This window comes from Salmo trutta, chromosome 9 (genome assembly GCF_901001165.1).
Source record: "Salmo trutta chromosome 9, fSalTru1.1, whole genome shotgun sequence".
Classification (NCBI taxonomy): Eukaryota; Metazoa; Chordata; class Actinopteri; order Salmoniformes; family Salmonidae; genus Salmo; species Salmo trutta.
This window is the reverse complement of record NC_042965.1, coordinates 45,433,101-45,453,638: the sequence shown is the minus strand read 5'-3', so window position 1 is coordinate 45,453,638 and position 20,538 is coordinate 45,433,101. Positions and strand designations below refer to the sequence as shown.

Sequence of the window (20,538 nt, the reverse complement as noted above, 5' to 3'; positions counted from 1 at the left end):
CCCTTGCGCTGCAAGGGCCGCGGCTTTTGTGGCATGATGGGTAACGATGTTTCGTGGGGTGTCAGTTGTTGATGTGTGCAAGGGTCCCTGGTTCGAGCCCGGGTTGGGGCGAAGAGAGGGACGGAACCTACACTGTTACACTGGCCGCCCGGTTAAACTGTGCAATCTAAGGAGAAGGGCCTTGGTCACACTGACAGAGCTCCAGAGTTCCTCTGTGGAGATGGGAGAACCTTTCGCGAAGGACAACCATCTCTGCAGCACTCCACCAATCAGGCATTTATGGTAGAGTGGCCAGTAGGAAGCCACTCCTCAGTAAAAGGCAAATGACAGCCCGCATGGAGTTTGCCAAAAGGCACCTAAAAGACTCTCTCAGACTATGAGAAAAAAAGGTTCTCTGGTTTGATGAAACCAACATTGAACTCTTTGGCCTGAATGCCAAGCGTCACGTCTGGAGGAAAACCTGGCACCATCCCTACGGTGATGCATGGTGGTGGCATCATCATGCTGTGGTGATGTTTTTCAGCCGAAGGGACTGAGAGACTAGTCAGGATCGAGGCAAGGATGAAAGGAGCAAAGCACAGAGATCCTTGATGAAAACCTGCTCCAGAGCACTCAGGACCTCAGACTGGGGGGCGAAGGTTCACCTTCCAACAGGACAACGACACTAAGCACACAGCCAAGACAACGCAGGAGTGGCTATGGGACAAGTCCCTGAATGTCCTTGAGAGCCCGGACTTGAACCCGATCAAACATCTCTAGAGAGATCTGAAAATAGCTGTGCAGCGACGCTCTCCATCCAACCTGACAGAGCTTGAGAGGATCTGCAGAGAAGAATGGGAGAAACTCCCCAAATACAGGTGTGCTTGTAATGTCATACCCAAGAAGACTCAAGGCTGTAATCGCTGCCAAAGATGCTTCAACAAAGTACTGAGTAAAGTACTGAGTAAATGTTCTCAATACTAATGTAAATGTGATACTCTGCTGACACTTACGCCACAACATTTGTACAATCAAAATAAACATTTTTATTTTCTAATGACATGTCGCTCAGTCAACATGCCTGGGACAGTAGAAATAATAATAGCAGGCAAGCATGGGCTTGGATCACTACATAATGACAGACGTGGTCAGGAATGGAATAATTATACAGAAAGACAAAGTAGTCCTGCTGAACAACGCCAAGTAGAGACCAAAACAACCATATGGCCTCAGTTGACAGGAAGTAACTAGATTTGAATAACAATGACCTAGCTATGGATTCTGATTCATACATGATGTTTGGAGAACGAGAGACTTGTGTCCTGAGACAGTGACCGAAACAGCGCAGCGTGTGTTGTCTGTGTGGAGAAATGAGAGCAAAGGAGGAGTGGCTTGTTCTAATCCAATTGTTACAGCAGGCTCAACTGACACCCCCGCCCTGTTTTTTTTACAGACAGACGAACTAGCCAATAGTTGTTGAGAGAACACAGTGCTTCATACTGTTTGAGTGAAAGAGAGATGTGTGCTGGCACTCATAATTACAAAAAAATACTTGTCATAATTGTATTTTGGGAAAATTCTCTCGTTTTGTCCGAGTACTTGACACACCCCTAGTTTTAAAGCAATTAATTATGACACATTAACTCCACTATTGTCTTAAATGTGTCTGGACAGCTCTAGGGGACTTCCTGTTTTAATGTGTCTGGACAGCTCTAGGGGACTTAATGTGTCTGGACAGCTCTAGGGGACTTCCTGTTTTAATGTGTCTGGACAGCTCTAGGGGACTTCCTGTTTAATGTGTCTGGACAGCTCTAGGGGACTTAATGTTTAATGTGTCTGGACAGCTCTAGGGGACTTAATGTTTAATGTGTCTGGACAGCTCTAGGAGACTTAATGTGTCTGGACAGCTCTAGGAGACTTAATGTTTAATGTGTCTGGACAGCTCTAGGAGACTTAATGTTTAATGTGTCTGGACAGCTCTAGGAGACTTAATGTTTAATGTGTCTGGACAGCTCTAGGAGACTTAATGTGTCTGGACAGCTCTAGGAGACTTAATGTTTAATGTGTCTGGACAGCTCTAGGTGACTTAATGTTTAATGTGTCTGGACAGCTCTATGAGACTTAATGTTTAATGTGTCTGGACAGCTCTAGGGGACTTAATGTTTAATGTGTCTGGACAGCTCTAGGAGACAATGTGTCTGGACAGCTCTAGGGGACTTCCTGTTTAATGTGTCTGGACAGCTCTAGGTGACTTAATGTTTAATGTGTCTGGACAGCTCTAGGAGACTTAATGTGTCTGGACAGCTCTAGGAGACTTAATGTTTAATGTGTCTGGACAGCTCTAGGTGACTTCCTGTTTAATGTGTCTGGACAGCTCTAGGAGACTTAATGTTTAATGTGTCTGGACAGCTCTAGGGGACTTAATGTTTAATGTGTCTGGACAGCTCTAGGGGACTTCATGTTTAATGTGTCTGGACAGCTCTAGGGGACTTCCTGTTTAATGTGTCTGGACAGCTCTAGGAGACTTAATGTTTAATGTGTCTGGACAGCTCTAGGAGACTTAATGTTTAATGTGTCTGGACAGCTCTAGGAGACTTAATGTTTAATGTGTCTGGACAGCTCTAGGTGACTTAATGTGTCTGGACAGCTCTAGGTGACTTAATGTTTAATGTGTCTGGACAGCTCTAGGAGACTTAATGTGTCTGGACAGCTCTAGGTGACTTCCTGTTTAATGTGTCTGGACAGCTCTAGGTGACTTCCTGTTTAATGTGTCTGGACAGCTCTAGGAGACTTAATGTTTAATGTGTCTGGACAGCTCTAGGGGACTTCATGTTTAATGTGTCTGGACAGCTCTAGGAGACTTAATGTTTAATGTGTCTGGACAGCTCTAGGTGACTTAATGTTTAATGTGTCTGGACAGCTCTATGAGACTTAATGTTTAATGTGTCTGGACAGCTCTAGGAGACTTAATGTTTAATGTGTCTGGACAGCTCTAGGAGACTTAATGTTTAATGTGTCTGGACAGCTCTAGGAGACTTAATGTTTAATGTGTCTGGACAGCTCTAGGTGACTAGATGATGCAAATGTTGTGTATATACTGTACCTGTACATAGAAATAGAATGAATAGATTCTTTTTCTACGGGTATATATATGGGTCTGACTTATACTGTAAGCTTTTATACTGTGTATATACTGTGTATATACTGTACCTGTGTATATACTGTACCTGTACATAGAAATAGAATGAATAGATTCTTTTTCCTGTCTGGACAGCTCTAGGTGACTTAATGTTTAATGTGTCTGGACAGCTCTAGGAGACTTAATGTTTAATGTGTCTGGACAGCTCTAGGGGACTTAATGTGTCTGGACAGCTCTAGGTGACTTCCTGTTTAATGTGCCTGGACAGCTCTAGGAGACTTAATGTTTAATGTGTCTGGACAGCTCTAGGGGACTTAATGTTTAATGTGTCTGGACAGCTCTAGGTGACTTCATGTTTAATGTGTCTGGACAGCTCTAGGGGACTTCCTGTTTAATGTGTCTGGACAGCTCTAGGAGACTTAATGTTTAATGTGTCTGGACAGCTCTAGGAGACTTAATGTTTAATGTGTCTGGACAGCTCTAGGAGACTTAATGTTTAATGTGTCTGGACAGCTCTAGGTGACTTAATGTGTCTGGACAGCTCTAGGTGACTTAATGTTTAATGTGTCTGGACAGCTCTAGGAGACTTAATGTGTCTGGACAGCTCTAGGTGACTTCCTGTTTAATGTGTCTGGACAGCTCTAGGGGACTTAATGTTTAATGTGTCTGGACAGCTCTAGGGGACTTAATGTTTAATGTGTCTGGACAGCTCTAGGTGACTTCATGTTTAATGTGTCTGGACAGCTCTAGGGGACTTAATGTTTAATGTGTCTGGACAGCTCTAGGAGACTTAATGTTTAATGTGTCTGGACAGCTCTAGGGGACTTAATGTTTAATGTGTCTGGACTGCTCTAGGAGACAATGTGTCTGGACAGCTCTAGGGGACTTCCTGTTTTAATGTGTCTGGACAGCTCTAGGAGACAATGTGTAACCCTATTAATGAAAAAAGTAATATTTTCATTTATCTGACCTTCATTAATCTGCACACAATATTTTAGAAGGGGTTAAAGTCCAAACCCCACCAGCGAAACGGTGGGACTCATTGGTTAATGTGTCTGGACAGCTGTAAGGGACTTATCGTTTGTGTCTGGACAGCTGCAGGGAGAATTTATTCATTAATATTCCAGTGATAATATTGGATTTGATTTAGCTCCTCCCAGAAATTTAACCGGCCAATGAAATGGAACAGGAGATGACACATTGAGTTAGCTGGTTGTTTATACAGTCTTGTCTCCCAAATGGCACCCTTATCCCTATGTAGTGCACTGGTTTTTACTATTCTGGTCACATGTAGTGCACTACATAGGGAATAGGGTGCTACATGGGACAAAGACAGTCCTTCTCAGTGAAACTTTTTTTGTTCTCCACGAGTATTTGGAGTGTTCAGATTAAAGCATACCCACTTGGCACAGATGGCATTTCAACGTCTGGTTTTCATACAATTTTGGTTGAATTCAACGTGAAATTAACAAAGGAAAAACTCACAATGTAATTGGATTTAGATTAAAAGTTGAGTGAAAAAAATATATGAATTTCCTTTATGTTGATTTTACTTTTTTGCAAATCCAATCAGTTTTTTCCAACGTCATCACATTGAGTTTAGTTGTTGAAATAACGTGGAAACAATGTTGATTCAATCAGTTTTGTACAGTGGGTTGTCAAACACATCCCATGAACTGATTATTGTTCTGCTGTTGGTTGATCTTGGCAGACAAAAGCACAAAATGTCCTTAGCAGCTGATTGGTCGTGTTTTGGGTCTCTTTAGAGATCTGTCCAATCACTACATTTTAGTGGAGGGAAGGGCAAAGGACCGCACTTAAATTTTTTTTTTAAAAAGCCTTTCAGGTCTCCCCTCTGAGTCGGCTTCCCTTCTAGGTATCGTCCTTCTAGGGAGATTTTTGCTGGTCACTGTGCCTGTGAATCTCTTTGCTCTTTGGGGGTCTAAGTTACTGTGAAGAGTTTTGAATATACTGCTGATGGGGGAAGGATTTTAAAACACGTTTCATTGATTTATTGACATCTCTCTCTGATAGGTGAACTCTGATGGCGAACTCAACAAGCACCACCAGTTGGAGGCGGACCTGGCGGCGGTCCGGGAGATGTACGGACACCACTCAGTATCTCTCAGGTAATAATAATAATATACAGGGCATTCTGAAAGTATTCAGACCCCTTGACTATTTCCACATTTTGTTACATTACAGCCTTATTCTAAAATTGATTAAATAAATAAAATATCCTCATTGATCTACGCACTACCCCATAATGACAAAGCAAAAACTTATTTTTCTTTGTTGTTGCAAGTTTATACAAAATTAAAAACAAATACCTTTTGCTATTAGACTTGAAATTGAGGTCAGGTGCATCCTGTTTCCATTGATCATCCTTGAGATGTTTCTACAACTTGATTGGAGTCCACCTGTGGTAAATTCAATTGATTGGACATGATTTGGAAAGGCACACACCTGTCTATATAAGGTCCCACAGTTGACAGTGCTTGTCAGAGCAAAAACTAAGCCATGAGGTTGAGGGAATTGTCTGTAGAGCTCCGAGACAGGATTGTGTCGAGACACAGATCTGGGGAAGGGTACCAAAATATTTCTGCATCATTGAAGGTCCCCAAGAACACAGTGGCTTCCATCATTCTTAAATGGAAGACGTTTTTAACCACCAAGACTCTTCCTAGAGCTGGCCGCCCGGCCAAACTGAGTGATCGGGGGAGAAGGGCCTTGGTCAGGGACTTCTGGCCAACTTGACACAACTGTGGAATGCATTGGAGTCAACATGGGCCAGCATCCCTGTGGAATGGGGAGGGGGGGGGGGTGAGTCAGTGTGGATGGTGGTGCATGGCAGGGCCTATTGGATGGCTCATCACTGAGCAGAGAGCTGGTCCTCCAGAGGGGGACCAGGGGATGTGTTTGTGTGTGTGTGTGTGTGTGTGTGCGTATTGTACCATTCTATGTTGAGAATAAGATATGAAAGGGTAGCTGTGCTGAATAATGCATTTTCATTTGTAATGCTGATATACAACTTCAAACATGTTTTCAAGATGAAAAAGCTCTCAATCAGCCTCTTTGTGGCATTTCTATGTTGCGATATCAAAGTAGCCCAGAGACAATGCAGAAATCTCCCATGTTTAAATAATATTTCATGCTGACTGACTGAAAATGTCTTCATTTTGACGATAGAGAACTGAAATAGGTTCTGTCTTTCTAATCTGTTGTAGGGAATACGGTGCCATTGACGATGTGGACATTGATCTCCACATCGACGTCACTTTCCTAGATGTAAGTATTATAGTATTTATTACCTACCATTCCTTCCACGTTGTCGTTTTGACCTGATATATATCTGATGAGCTTAACGCTGGCATTTCAAATTTATTTGACAATTTAAAAAATACAATTCAGGCACACAAGTGGATTGACCCCATGTTAACCGTGTTGGTCTGTACCCTAAAATAACATGGTTTAGTGGATTGACCCCATGTTAACCGTGTTGGTCTGTACCCTAAAATAACATGGTTTAGAGGATTGACCCCATGTTAACCATGTAGGTCTGTACCCTAAAATAACATGGTTTAGTGGATTGACCCCATAAAATAATAAAAAATGTCAACACTATGTAAAAAAAGAAAAATAGACATGTTTATGATTTTTTTGGGTCATCAGGAGGAAATCGCCCTAGCGTGGGACGTGATACGGAGGGAGCCGGTGATTGTGCGTCTACACTGCTCTCTGACACAGTACCTGAATGGACCAGTCCCCACGGTGGACGTGTTCCAGGTGTCGACTAAAGACCGGTTTGGACTAGGACATCAGATGAAGAAGTAAGTGGAAAGATGGTTCTAATATCGCATGCCCCTTTCAACACTAGAGAGTTTAGTAGAATTGTTTGCATTGCATTTTCAAACTCTCAATTAATAGATACAATTATTTAATTCTTTAGAGTTGAGGGAGGGGGGGGACTATGATACATAGGCATACTATGTATCACTTAGCTATTTGATTTTGAAATTTAGGAACACTTTAGGTATATAAAGAATTATATATATATATATATACACTGTATACTGTGTGTGTGTGTGTGTGTGTGTGTGTGTGTGTGTGTGTGTGTGTGTGTGTGTGTGTGTGTGTGTGTGTGTGTGTGTGTGTGTGTGTGTGTGTGTGTGTGTGTGTGTGTGTGTGTGTGTGTGTGTATATATATATATATGACTGGTACTGTACCAGTCAAAAGTTTGGACACACCTACTCATTCAAGGGTTTTTCTATATTCTACATTGTATAACACATATGGAATCAAGTAGTAACCAAAAAAGTGTTAAATAAATCAAAATATATTTTAAATGTGAGATTCTTCAAAGTAGCCACTCTTGGCCTTGATGATAGCTTGGCGCACTCTTGGCATTCTCTCAACCAGCTTCATGAGGTAGTCACCTGGAATGCATTTCAATTAACAGGTGTGCCTTGTTAAAAGTTAATTTGTGGAATTTCTTTCCAATCAGTTGTGTTGTGACAAGGTAGGGGTGGTATAGAGAAGATAGCCCTATTTGGTAAAAGACCAAGTCCATATTATGGTAAGAACAGCTCAAATAAGCAAAGAGAAACGACACTCCATCATTACTTTAAGACATGAAGGCCAGTCAATACGGAACATTTCAAGAACTTTGAAAGTTTCTTCAAATGCAGTCGCAAAAACCATCAAGCGCTGTGATGAAACTGGCTCTCATGAGGACCGCCACAGAAAAGGAAGACCCAGAGTTACCTCTGCTGCAGAGGATAAGTTCATTAGAGTTAACTGCACCTCAGATTGCAACCCAAATAAATGCTTCACAGAGTTCAAGTAACAGACACATCTCAACATCAACTGTTCAGAGACTGTGTGAATCAGGCCTTCATGGTTGAATTGCTGCAAAGAAATCACTACTAAAGGACACCAATAGGAAGACTTGCTTGGGCCAAGAAACACGAGCAATGGACATTAGACCGGTGGAAATCTGTCCTTTGGCCTGATGAGTCCAAATTTGTAATTTTTGATTCCAACTGCCTTGTCTTTGTGAGATGCAGAGTAGGTGAACGAATGATCTCCACATGTGTGGTTCTCACCGTGAAGCATGGAAGAGGAGGTGTGATGGTGTGGGGGTGCTGTGCTTTGGTGACACTGTCTGTGATTTATTTAGAATTCAAGGCACACTTAACCAGCATGGCTACCACAGCATTCTGCAGCGATACGCCATCCTGTCTGGTTTGTTTGTCAACAGGACCATGACCCAAAAAACACACCTCCAGGCTGTGTAAGGGCTATTTGACCAAGAAGGAGAGTGATGGAGTGCTGCATCAGATGACCTGGCCTCCACAATCCCCCAACCTCAACCTAATTGAGATGGTTTGGGAATAGTTGGACCGCAGAGTGAAGGAAAAGCAAGTGTTCAGCATATGTGGGAACTCCTTCAAGACTGTTGGAAAAGCATTCCTCATGAAGCTGGTTGAGAGAATGCCAAGAGTGTGCAAAGCTGTCATCAAGGCAAAGGGTGGCTACTTTGAAGAATCTCAAATATAAAATATATTTTGATTTATTTAACACGTTTTTGGTTACTACATGATTCCATATGTGTTATTTCATAGTTTTGATGTCTTCACTATTATTCTACAATGTAGAAGATAAAGAAAAACCCTTGAATGAGTAGGTGTTGAATTTAGCCTTTACTACTATAGCCCATAGAAACGCGTTGAATAACACATTCATAAATGGCAAAAAATGAAGGTAAAAAAATGTATGATAAGCAACCAGGTTTAGAAGTGTCTGTCATAAATAAATATATAATGTACAGTGCATTCAGAAGGTATTCAGACCCCTTGACTTTTTCCACATTTTCTTACATTACAGCCTTATTCTAAAATTGATTAAATTGAGTTGTTCCTCAATCTACAAGCAATACCCCATAATGACCCAATTTTTTGTTGCAAATTTATAAAAAAATACAAAACTGATATCACATGTACATAAATATACAAGACCATTTACTCAGTACTTTGTTGAAGCATCTTTGGCAGTGATTACAGCCTCGAGTCTTCTTGGGTATGACGCTACAAGCTTGGCACACCTGTATTTGGGGAGTTTTTCCCCATTCTTCTCTGCAGATCCTCTCAAGCTCTGTCAGGTTGGATGGAGAGAAGCTATTTTCAGCTATTTTCAGGTCTCTCCAGAGATGTTCGATCAGGTTCAAGTCCGGGCTCCGCTGGGCAACTCAAGGACATTCAGAGACTTGTCCAGAAGCCACTCCTGCGATGTCTTGGCTGTGTGCTTAGGATCGTTGTCCTGTTGAAAGGTGAACCTTCGCCCCCCAGTCTGAGGTCTTGAGCGCTCTGGAGCAGGTTTTCATCAAGGATCTCTCTGTACTTTTCTCCATTCATCTTTCCCTCGATCCTGACTAGTCTCCCAGTCCCTGCCGCTAAAAAACATGATTCTGCCACCACCATGCTTCACCGTAGGGATGGTGCCAGGTTTCCACCAGACGTGACGCTTTGCATGCAGGCTTAAGAGTTCAACCTTGGCTTCATCAGGCCAGAGAATCTTGTTTTTCGTTTGTCTGAGAGTCCTTTAGGTGCCTTTTGGCAAACTCCAAGCTGGCTGTCATGTGGCTTTTACTGATGAGTGGCTTCCGTCTGGCCACTACCGTAAAGGCCTGATTGCTGGAGTGCTGCACAGGTGGTTGCCCTTCTGGAAGGATCTCCCATCTCCACAGAGAAACTACAGAGCTCTAGAGTTCCTCTGTGGAGATGGGAGGTCCTTCTCCCCTGATTGCTCAGTTTGGCTGGGCGGCCAGCTCTAGGAAGAGTCTTGGTGGTTCCAAACTTCTTGCATTTAAGAATGATGAAGGCCACTGTGTTCTTGGGGACCTCCAATGCTGCAGAAATGTTTTGGTACCCTTCCCCAGATCTGTGCCTCGACACAATCCTGTCTTGGAGCTCTACGGACAATTCCTTCGACCTCATGGCTTGGTTTTTGCTCTGACATGCATTGTCAACTGTGGGACCTTATATAGACAGCCTTTCTAAATCATGTTTGAATCAATTGAATTTAACACAGGTGGACTCCAATCAAGTTGTAGAAACATCTAAAGGATGATCAATGGAAACAGGATGCACCTGAGCTCAATTTTATTCTCATAGCAAAGGGTCTGAATACTTATGTAAATAAGGTATTTGTGTTTTCTATTTTTTATAAATTAGCAAATTTTTCTAAAAACCTGTTTTCGCTTTGTCATTATGGGGTATTGTGTGTAGATATAGATTTTAGAATAAGGCTGTAACTTAACAACCCGTGGAGAAGGGGAAGGGGTCTGAATACATTCCGATGGCAGTGTAGGTGGCAACAATTCACCGCAGATGTGGAAGTACGAAACTGGCAGATGTGGTGGATTGAGATGCATCCAATTGAAAAATACTTATCTCTAGCTTAAATGTATGGATTTTTATGGGTATTTTTTTGTTTTTATGTAACTTAGATTGATGCACTGGTGTGTCAATCAACTCTAGGGGGTTTTCATTTTTATTTTTTCTACAGCTAGATAAAATTCACAGTTAATAGTTGAAATTAGTGCAGACAAGGTAATGCCAGTCTTTGAAGGACATTAGTGCCGAATCTGTTGAATTGTGGATCCCTTCATTGGATAACACGTTTGTTTCTTTTCTCTTACAAAGATAATGTAGTCGTTACATCCTTCCCCCCCCTCTCTTCAGGATAATGCAGACGTTTGTCACCCAGCAGTGGAAACATCAAAGTAAAGAGAAGCTCAACTGCCCTCACAACAAAAACAAGAGTGACAAGAAGGTCAAATCTCCCCTCCACATCTTCTCGACCCTCCGCAGGTCAGAGAAACATCATAATACTGACATTTTATCTCTAACGTAATTATCGATTTGAACCTGTCTGTCACTATAATTAAACTACAGACATTTCTTGTTCCTTACCACATAGGCACTTACTGTATCTGAAAGGATCAGATAGGTATGATATGGCAGTATCTCCACTTTGCTCTCTGATTGGTTAGGCAGAAATTGAGCCTGGGTTTACTCTCTCCGTTCCCATCATTTGTGTATATTGGACAATAAAGTTATCTTCGTCTTCAGATCTCCCAGCTACCCGCCTCCCGGCTGTGTCAAGAGCAAAAAGAAGCTGAAGCCAGAACAAGATGGCGTCTCTAAATCCCACCGCCTTCTCCGCCGGACTTACACCAGCACCGCCAAACAGCAGGTTGAGGTGGACGGCTGCGGCCCCGGGACCAAGACTACCCACCGTCTCCTGGGCCTTTCCCTGTCTAGCGGAGACCCCCGTATGGACCACGGAGGAGGCCCCGGCCCACTGCCCTTCAAACCCCACCGCATGGGCAGGCCCTGCATGGCTGTGGTCAAACCAGAGGACCTCCGACCCACTCCCCATAAGCTCCTGCCTCGCTCGTGCTCCGGCGACCCCCGCTGTGAGCACGCGGGAGTGGGAGGAGGTGGGGGAGGGGGTGTAGGTAGTCTTGGGGGATGTAGTCCTGGGGGAGGTGTTGGTGGTGGGCTGGGCCAGAGTGGTGGTGGAGCGGGTAGTCTTGGGGGATGTAGTCCTGGGGGAGGTGTTGGTGGTGGGGTTGGTGGTGGGCTGGGCCAGAGTGGTGGTGGAGCGGGTAGTCTTGGGGGATGTAGTCCTGGGGGAGGTGTTGGTGGTGGGCTGGGCCAGAGTGGTGGTGGAGCGGGTAGTCTTGGGGGATGTAGTCCTGGGGGAGGTGTTGGTGGTGGGCTGGGCCAGAGTGGTGGTGGAGCGGGTAGTCTTGGTGGATGTAGTCCTGGGGGAGGTTTGAAGCACCACAGGCTGCTCAGTAGGTCGTGCTCTGGTTCTATCAGGACGGAGGAGCTGGATGGACTGAAACACCACCACCACCTCCTCAGCAGGTAAGATCAGATGACATATTAACATGACATAGTACTTTGTTAATCCCCAAAGATAACATATTAACATGACATAGTACTTTATTAATCCCCAAAGATAACATATTAACATGACATAGTACTTTATTAATCCCCAAAGGAAGGAACATTTGTTTGCACCAGATGATACATAAATACGCAACAACAAACACTAAAAGCAGCAACTCATGTTACTGCAGCTCCTACTGCCTCATCAATGCATGTGGCTGCAGGTCCTACTGCCTCATCAATGCATGTGGCTGCAGGTCCTACTGCCTCATCAATGCATGTGGCTGCAGGTCCTACTGCCTCATCAATGCATGTGGCTGCAGGTCCTACTGCCTCATCAATGCATGTGGTTGCAGGTCCTACTGCCTCATCAATGCATGTGGCTGCAGGTCCTACTGCCTCATCAATGCATGTGACTCCATGTTACTGCAGGTCCTACTGCCTCATCAATGCATGTTACTGCAGGTCCTACTGCCTCATCAATGCATGTTACTGCAGGTCCTACTGCCTCATCAATGCATGTTACTACAGGTCCTACTGCCTCATCAATGCCTCCATGTTACTGCAGGTCCTACTCCAGCAGTACCAAGATGGGCAAGGCAGCGGACATCTTCAAGGACTCTGTGGCTCCGTCCGAGGGGAGGCGGCTCTCTCTTACCTCAGGGCTCATCGGGATCCTCGCCCCCTCGCTCGCCACACCACCGCCGGTCAGTAAGGCTGCTGGTGATTGGTTGATCCGAAAGGCATCCTCTCATGATTGGTTGATCTTGATTTGTCATTAGAAACAGGGATTGTTGACCTTTTTTGGATCACAGGCAGGTAGCAAACATCCCTCTCTTCTTTTACAGCCAAACAATGGAGCCAAGTCCATACCAATAAAAGACAGAGGTTTCCTTGTCCAGGTAAATGCTCCCTGAATTTCACCTGAGCTCTTCTTCTTCTATCAATTATATGTTTGTAACCATTTACTTCAAGCAAATGTGTACATGTAGAAGGAGTTAATATGTGTCCTAAAAACATATGAGCATTTATCATGTCTTCTAATAATGTCTTCTGTCTTCAGACTATGGAATATGCTGAGCGGAGGATTCCGGTCCTAAATGAGTTCTGTGTGGTGTGTGATGAACCGCACGTTTTCCAGAACGGACCAATGCTCAGAGTGAGTACTGTACACACATACTAGCACACAGTACAAGAAAAGTGAAAAACAGAGCTATATTCAGTTCAGCCCATACAGCTAAATTTAACCAGACCCTGTAAAGTTTTAAACTCCAGTCCTCGAGAGCCTGATTGGTGTCACAGTTTTGCCCCAGCCCCCAGCTAACACACCCGACTCCAATAATCACCTCATCATGATCTTCAGTTTACAATGCAATGTGATTAATCAGGTGTGTTTGTTAGGGATAGAGAAGAAGTGTGACACCAATCAGACCCCTGAGGACTGGAGTTAGCCCCACCCCTGTTTTAAAGCATGATGTGATGTTGGCACCAACCAGGGAAGTACTCAGTCCTAATGATACGACTATAGATCACTGTCCTGAGTCCTAATGATACGACTATAGGTCACTGTCCTGAGTCCTAATGATATGACGATAGATCACTGTCCTTAGTCCTCCTAATGATACAACCATAGATCACTGTCCTGAGTCTTCCTAATGATACGACTATAGGTCACTGTCCTGAGTCCTCCTAATGATACGACTATAGATCACTGTCCTGAGTCCTAATGATACGACTATAGGTCACTGTCCTGAGTCCTAATGATACGACTATAGGTCACTGTCCTGAGTCCTAATGATATGACGATAGATCACTGTCCTTAGTCCTCCTAATGATACAACCATAGATCACTGTCCTGAGTCTTCCTAATGATACGACTATAGGTCAATGTCCTGAGTCCTCCTAATGATACGACTATAGATCACTGTCCTGAGTCCTAATGATACGACTATAGGTCACTGTCCTGAGTCCTAATGATACGACTATAGGTCACTGTCCTGAGTCCTAATGATATGACGATAGATCACTGTCCTTAGTCCTCCTAATGATACAACCATAGATCACTGTCCTGAGTCCTCCTAATGATACGACTATAGGTCACTGTCCTGAGTCCTCCTAATGATACGACTATAGGTCACTGTCCTGAGTCCTAATGATACGACTATAGGTCACTGTCCTGAGTCCTAATGATATGATGATAGGTCACTGTCCTGAGTCCTAATGATATGACTATAGGTCACTGTCCTGAGTCCTAATGATATGACTATAGGTCACTGTCCTGAGTCCTAATGATATGACTATAGGTCACTGTCCTGAGTCCTAATGATACGACTATAGGTCACTGTCCTGAGTCCTCCTAATGATACGACTATAGATCACTGTCCTGAGTCCTAATGATACGACTATAGGTCTCTGTCCTGAGTCCCCCTAATGATACGACTATAGGTCACTGTCCTGAGTCCTCCTAATGATACGACTATAGATCACTGTCCTGAGTCCTAATGATACGACTATAAGTCACTGTCCTGAGTCCTCCTAATGATACGACTATAGGTCACTGTCCTGAGTCCTAATGATACGACTATAGGTCACTGTCCTGAGTCCTCCTAATGATTCGACTATAGGTCACTGTCCTGAGTCCTAATGATACGACTATAGGTCACTGTCCTGAGTCCTCCTAATGATACGACTATAGGTCACTGTCCTGAGTCCTCCTAATGATATGACGATAGATCACTGTCCTGAGTCCTCCTAATGATACGACTATAGGTCACTGTCCTGAGTCCTAATGATACGACTATAGGTCACTGTCCTGAGTCCTCCTAATGATATGACGATAGATCACTGTCCTGAGTCCTCCTAATGATACGACTATAGGTCACTGTCCTGAGTCCTCCTAATGATACGACTATAGGTCACTGTCCTGAATCCTAATGATACGACTATAGATCACTGTCCTGAGTCCTAATGATACGACTATAGATCACTGTCCTGAGTCCTAATGTTATGACGATAGATCACTGTCCTGAGTCCTCCTAATGATACGACTATAGGTCACTGTCCTGAGTCCTCCTAATGATACGACTATAGATCACTGTCCTGAGTCCTAATGATACGACTATAGGTCACTGTCCTGAGTCCTATTGATACGACTATAGATCACTGTCCTGAGTCCTAATGATACGACTATAGGTCACTGTCCTGAGTCCTAATGATACGACTATAGGTCACTGTCCTGAGTCCTAATGATACGACTATAGATCACTGTCCTGAGTCCTAATGATACGACTATAGGTCACTGTCCTGAGTCCTAATGATACGACTATAGGTCACTGTCCTGAGTCCTAATGATACGACTATAGGTCACTGTCCTGAGTCCTAATGATACGACTGTAGGTCACTGTCCTGAGTCCTAATGATACGACTATAGGTCACTGTCCTGAGTCCTCCTAATGATACGACTATAGGTCACTGTCCTGAGTCCTCCTAATGATACGACTATAGGTCACTGTCCTGAGTCCTCCTAATGATACGACTATAGGTCACTGTCCTGAGTCCTCCTAATGATACGACTATAGGTCACTGTCCTGAGTCCTCCTAATGATATGACTATAGGTCACTGTCCTGAGTCCTAATTATACGACTATAGGTCACTGTCCTGAGTCCTCCTAATGATACGAATGTAGGTCACTGTCCTGAGTCCTAATGATACGACTATAGGTCACTGTCCTGAGTCCTCCTAATGATACGACTATAGGTCACTGTCCTGAGTCCTAATGATACGACTATAGGTCACTGTCCTGAGTCCTAATGATATGACTATAGATCACTGTCCTGAGTCCTAATGATATGATGATAGGTCACTGTCCTGAGTCCTAATGATATGACTATAGGTCACTGTCCTGAGTCCTAATGATATGACTATAGGTCACTGTCCTGAGTCCTAATGATACGACTATAGGTCACTGTCCTGAGTCCTAATGATATGACTATAGGTCACTGTCCTGAGTCCTAATGATACGACTATAGGTCACTGTCCTGAGTCCTAATGATACGACTATAGGTCACTGTCCTGAGTCCTAATGATACGACTATAGGTCACTGTCCTGAGTCCTAATGATACGACTATAGGTCACTGTCCTGAGTCCTCCTAATGATACGACTATAGGTCACTGTCCTGAGTCCTCCTAATGATACGACTATAGGTCACTGTCCTGAGTCCTCCTAATGATACGACTATAGGTCACTGTCCTGAGTCCTCCTAATGATACGACTATAGGTCACTGTCCTGAGTCCTCCTAATGATACGACTATAGATCACTGTCCTGAGTCCTCCTAATGATATGACTATAGGTCACTGTCCTGAGTCCTCCTAATGATACGACTATAGGTCACTGTCCTGAGTCCTCCTAATGATACGACTATAGGTCACTGTCCTGAGTCCTCCTAATGATACGACTATAGGTCACTGTCCTGAGTCCTCCTAATGATACGACTATAGGTCACTGTCCTGAGTCCTAATGATACGACTATAGATCACTGTCCTGAGTCCTAATGATACGACTATAGGTCACTGTCCTGAGTCCTAATGATACGACTATAGGTCACTGTCCTGAGTCCTAATGATACGACTATAGGTCACTGTCCTGAGTCCTAATGATACGACTATAGGTCACTGTCCTGAGTCCTAATGATACGACTATAGGTCACTGTCCTGAGTCCTAATGATACGACTATAGGTCACTGTCCTGAGTCCTAATGATACGACTATAGGTCACTGTCCTGAGTCCTAATGATACGACTATAGGTCACTGTCCTGAGTCCTAATGATACGACTATAGGTCACTGTCCTGAGTCCTCCTAATGATTTGACTATAGATCACTGTCCTGAGTCCTAATGATATGACTATAGATCACTGTCCTGAGTCCTCCTAATGATATGACTATAGGTCACTGTCCTGAGTCCTAATGATACGACTATAGGTCACTGTCCTGAGTCCTCCTAATGATATGACTACAGGTCACTGTCCTGAGTCCTAATGATATGACTATAGGTCACTGTCCTGAGTCCTAATGATACGACGATAGGTCACTGTCCTGAGTCCTAATGATACGACTATAGGTCACTGTCCTGAGTCCTAATGATACGACTATACCTGTGGAATGAGGGCTTTGTTATACCAGTAGTAACTGTGGAATGAGGGCTTTGTGTAACTGTGGATATAAGGGCTTTGTGTAACTGTGGAATGAGGGCTTTGTGTAACTGTGGAAGGAGGGCTTTGTGTAACTGTGGAAGGAGGGCTTTGTGCAACTGTGGAAGGAGGGCTTTGTGCAACTGTGGAAGGAGGGCTTTGTGTAACTGTGGAATGAGGGCTTTGTATACCATTAGTAACTGTTGTAGACGGTAGCCTGACTGTTTCTGACTCATTTAACCCAAAACATCATTATTTCTAACGAGCAGCACACCCATTACTATCTATGTATATGAGTTAGAGGGAGAAAATATGCTGTAAGGCTAAACAAGAGATCTATCTGAATGATCCTATGTGGTGTGTCCACCCCACAGCCCACGGTGTGTGAGCGGGAACTGTGTGTGTTTGCCTTTCAAACACTGGGGGTGATGAACGAGGCAGCCGACGAGATCGCCACCGGAGCTCAGGTATGCATGAGCGCGCACACACACACACACACACAGACACACAGACACACACACACAGACACACACACACACACACACACACACACACACACACAGACAGCTGGCTGAGTGTCCGTCTCTGTTTCCTAGGTGGTGGATCTGTTGGTGTCCATGTGTAGGTCTGCTCTAGAGTCTCCCAGGAAAGTGGTCATCTTTGAGCCGTATCCCTCCGTGGTGGATCCATGTGACTCCCAGGCACTGGCCTTCAACCCCAGGGTATGGTTTACTAACCCTGAACCTACTAACAGGCCTTCATCCCCAGGGTATGGTTTACTAACCCTGAACCTACTAACAGTATGGTTTACTAACCCTGAACCTACTAACAGGTCCTTCAACCCCAGGGTATGGTTTACTAACCCTGAACCTACTAACAGGCCTTCATCCCCAGGGTATGGTTTACTAACCCTGAACCTACTAACAGGACTTCAGCCCAGGGTATGGTTTACTAACCCTGAACCTACTAACAGGACTTCAACCCCAGGGTATGGTTTACTAACCCTGAACCTACTAACAGTATGGTTTACTAACCCTGAACCTACTAACAGTATGGTTTACTAACCCTGAACCTACTAACAGTATGGTTTACTAACGCTGAACCTACTAACAGTATGGTTTACTAACCCTGAACCTACTAACAGTATGGTTTACTAACCCTGAACCTACTAACAGGCCTTCATCCCCAGGGTATGGTTTACTAACCCTGAACCTACTAACAGTATGGTTTACTAACCCTGAACCTACTAACAGTATGGTTTACTAACCCTGAACCTACTAACAGGCCTTCATCCCCAGGGTATGGTTTACTAACCCTGAACCTACTAACAGGCCTTCATCCCCAGGGTATGGCTTACTAACCCTGAACCTACTAACAGGTCCTTCAATCCCAGGGTATGGTTTACTAACCCTGAACCTACTAACAGTATGGTTTACTAACCCTGAACCTACTAACAGGTCCTTCAATCCCAGGGTATGGTTTACTAACCCTGAACCTACTAACAGGACTTCATCCCCAGGGTATGGTTTACTAACCCTGAACCTACTAACAGGACTTCATCCCCAGGGTATGGTTTACTAACCCTGAACCTACTAACAGGCCTTCAATCCCAGGGTATGGTTTACTAACCCTGAACCTACTAACAGTATGGTTTACTAACCCTGAACCTACTAACAGTATGGTTTACTAACCCTGAACCTACTAACAGGCCTTCAACCCCAGGGTATGGTTTACTAACCCTGAACCTACTAACAGTATGGTTTACTAACCCTGAACCTACTAACAGGCCTTCAATCCCAGGGTATGGTTTACTAACCCTGAACCTACTAACAGGCCTTCATCCCCAGGGTATGGTTTACTAACCCTGAACCTACTAACAGTATGGTTTACTAACCCTGAACCTACTAACAGGCCTTCATCCCCAGGGTATGGCTTACTAACCCTGAACCTACTAACAGGCCTTCAATCCCAGGGTATGGTTTACTAACCCTGAACCTACTAACAGTATGGTTTACTAACCCTGAACCTACTAACAGGCCTTCAACCCCAGGGTATGGTTTACTAACCCTGAACCTACTAACAGGTCCTTCAACCCCAGGGTATGGTTTACTAATGCTGAACCTACTAACAGGTCCTTCATCCCCAGGGTATGGTTTACTAACCCTGAACCTACTAACAGGTCCTTCAACCCCAGGGTATGGTTTACTAACCCTGAACCCTGAACCTACTAACAGTATGGTTTACTAACCCTGAACCTACTAACAGTATGGTTTACTAACCCTGAACCTACTAACAGGCCTTCATCCCCAGGGTATGGTTTACTAACCCTGAACCTACTAACAGGCCTTCATCCCCAGGGTATGGTTTACTAACCCTGAACCTACTAACAGTATGGTTTACTAACCCTGAACCTACTAACAGTATGGTTTACTAACCCTGAACCTACTAACAGTATGGTTTACTAACCCTGAACCTACTAACAGGCCTTCAGCCCCAGGGTATGGCTTACTAACCCTGAACCTACTAACAGGTCCTTCAATCCCAGGGTATGGCTTACTAACCCTGAACCTACTAACAGGTCCTTCAAACCCAGGGTATGGCTTACTAACCCTGAACCTACTAACAGGTCCTTCAATCCCAGGGTATGGTTTACTAACCCTGAACCTACTAACAGGTCCTTCAATCCCAGGGTATGGCTTACTAACCCTGAACCTACTAACAGTATGGTTTACTAACCCTGAACCTACTAACAGTATGGTTTACTAACCCTGAACCTACTAACAGGCCTTCATCCCCAGGGTATGGATTACTAACCCTGAACCTACTAACAGTATGGTTTACTAACCCTGAACCTACTAACAGTATGGTTTACTAACCCTGAACCTACTAACAGTATGGTTTACTAACCCTGAACCTACTAACAGTATGGTTTACTAACCCTGAACCTACTAACAGTATGGTTTACTAACCCTGAACCTACTAACAGGTCCTTCAATCCCAGGGTATGGTTTACTAACGCTGAACCTACTAACAGTATGGTTTACTAACCCTGAACCTACTAACAGTATGGTTTACTAACCCTGAACCTACTAACAGTATGGTTTACTAACCCTGAACCTACTAACAGGTCCTTCACCCCAGGGTATGGTTTACTAACCCTGAACCTACTAACAGGCCTTCATCCCCAGGGTATGGTTTACTAACCCTGAACCTACTAACAGGCCTTCAATCCCAGGGTATGGCTTACTAACCCTGAACCTACTAACA

General features: G+C 44.0%; 1 protein-coding gene and 3 long non-coding RNA genes across 5 annotated transcripts in view; 2 read left to right on the top strand and 2 right to left on the bottom strand.

Annotated features, from left to right (window-relative positions):
- The window catches only part of LOC115200642 (protein mono-ADP-ribosyltransferase PARP8), an 86,158-nt gene that overhangs the window by 44,595 nt on the left and 21,025 nt on the right, over positions 1 to 20,538 (top strand). The window contains exons 8-19 of one of the 2 annotated variants that reach the window (XM_029763845.1): positions 5,153 to 5,247; positions 6,346 to 6,406; positions 6,791 to 6,948; positions 10,862 to 10,990; positions 11,100 to 11,129; positions 11,252 to 11,739; positions 11,821 to 12,055; positions 12,648 to 12,786; positions 12,928 to 12,981; positions 13,143 to 13,238; positions 17,646 to 17,738; positions 17,868 to 17,993. In XM_029763845.1, coding sequence (XP_029619705.1) covers positions 5,153 to 5,247; positions 6,346 to 6,406; positions 6,791 to 6,948; positions 10,862 to 10,990; positions 11,100 to 11,129; positions 11,252 to 11,739; positions 11,821 to 12,055; positions 12,648 to 12,786; positions 12,928 to 12,981; positions 13,143 to 13,238; positions 17,646 to 17,738; positions 17,868 to 17,993 — 1,704 coding nt within the window. The remainder of the gene's footprint in view (positions 1 to 5,152; positions 5,248 to 6,345; positions 6,407 to 6,790; positions 6,949 to 10,861; positions 10,991 to 11,099; positions 11,130 to 11,251; positions 11,740 to 11,820; positions 12,056 to 12,647; positions 12,787 to 12,927; positions 12,982 to 13,142; positions 13,239 to 17,645; positions 17,739 to 17,867; positions 17,994 to 20,538) is intronic. The other variant, XM_029763846.1, reaches the window with a different exon arrangement.
- LOC115200646 (uncharacterized) lies at positions 17,978 to 18,470 on the bottom strand. The gene is made up of 3 exons (XR_003879560.1): positions 18,375 to 18,470; positions 18,094 to 18,188; positions 17,978 to 18,015 (listed from the first exon to the last, which is right to left on the bottom strand). It is a non-coding gene; the product is annotated as an uncharacterized LOC115200646 (long non-coding RNA).
- On the bottom strand, positions 18,695 to 20,361 carry LOC115200644 (uncharacterized). Its single transcript, XR_003879558.1, has 5 exons — positions 20,296 to 20,361; positions 20,217 to 20,247; positions 19,298 to 19,344; positions 18,939 to 19,016; positions 18,695 to 18,766 (listed from the first exon to the last, which is right to left on the bottom strand). It is a non-coding gene; the product is annotated as an uncharacterized LOC115200644 (long non-coding RNA).
- On the top strand, positions 18,824 to 19,534 carry LOC115200645 (uncharacterized). The gene is made up of 3 exons (XR_003879559.1): positions 18,824 to 19,025; positions 19,308 to 19,354; positions 19,506 to 19,534. It is a non-coding gene; the product is annotated as an uncharacterized LOC115200645 (long non-coding RNA).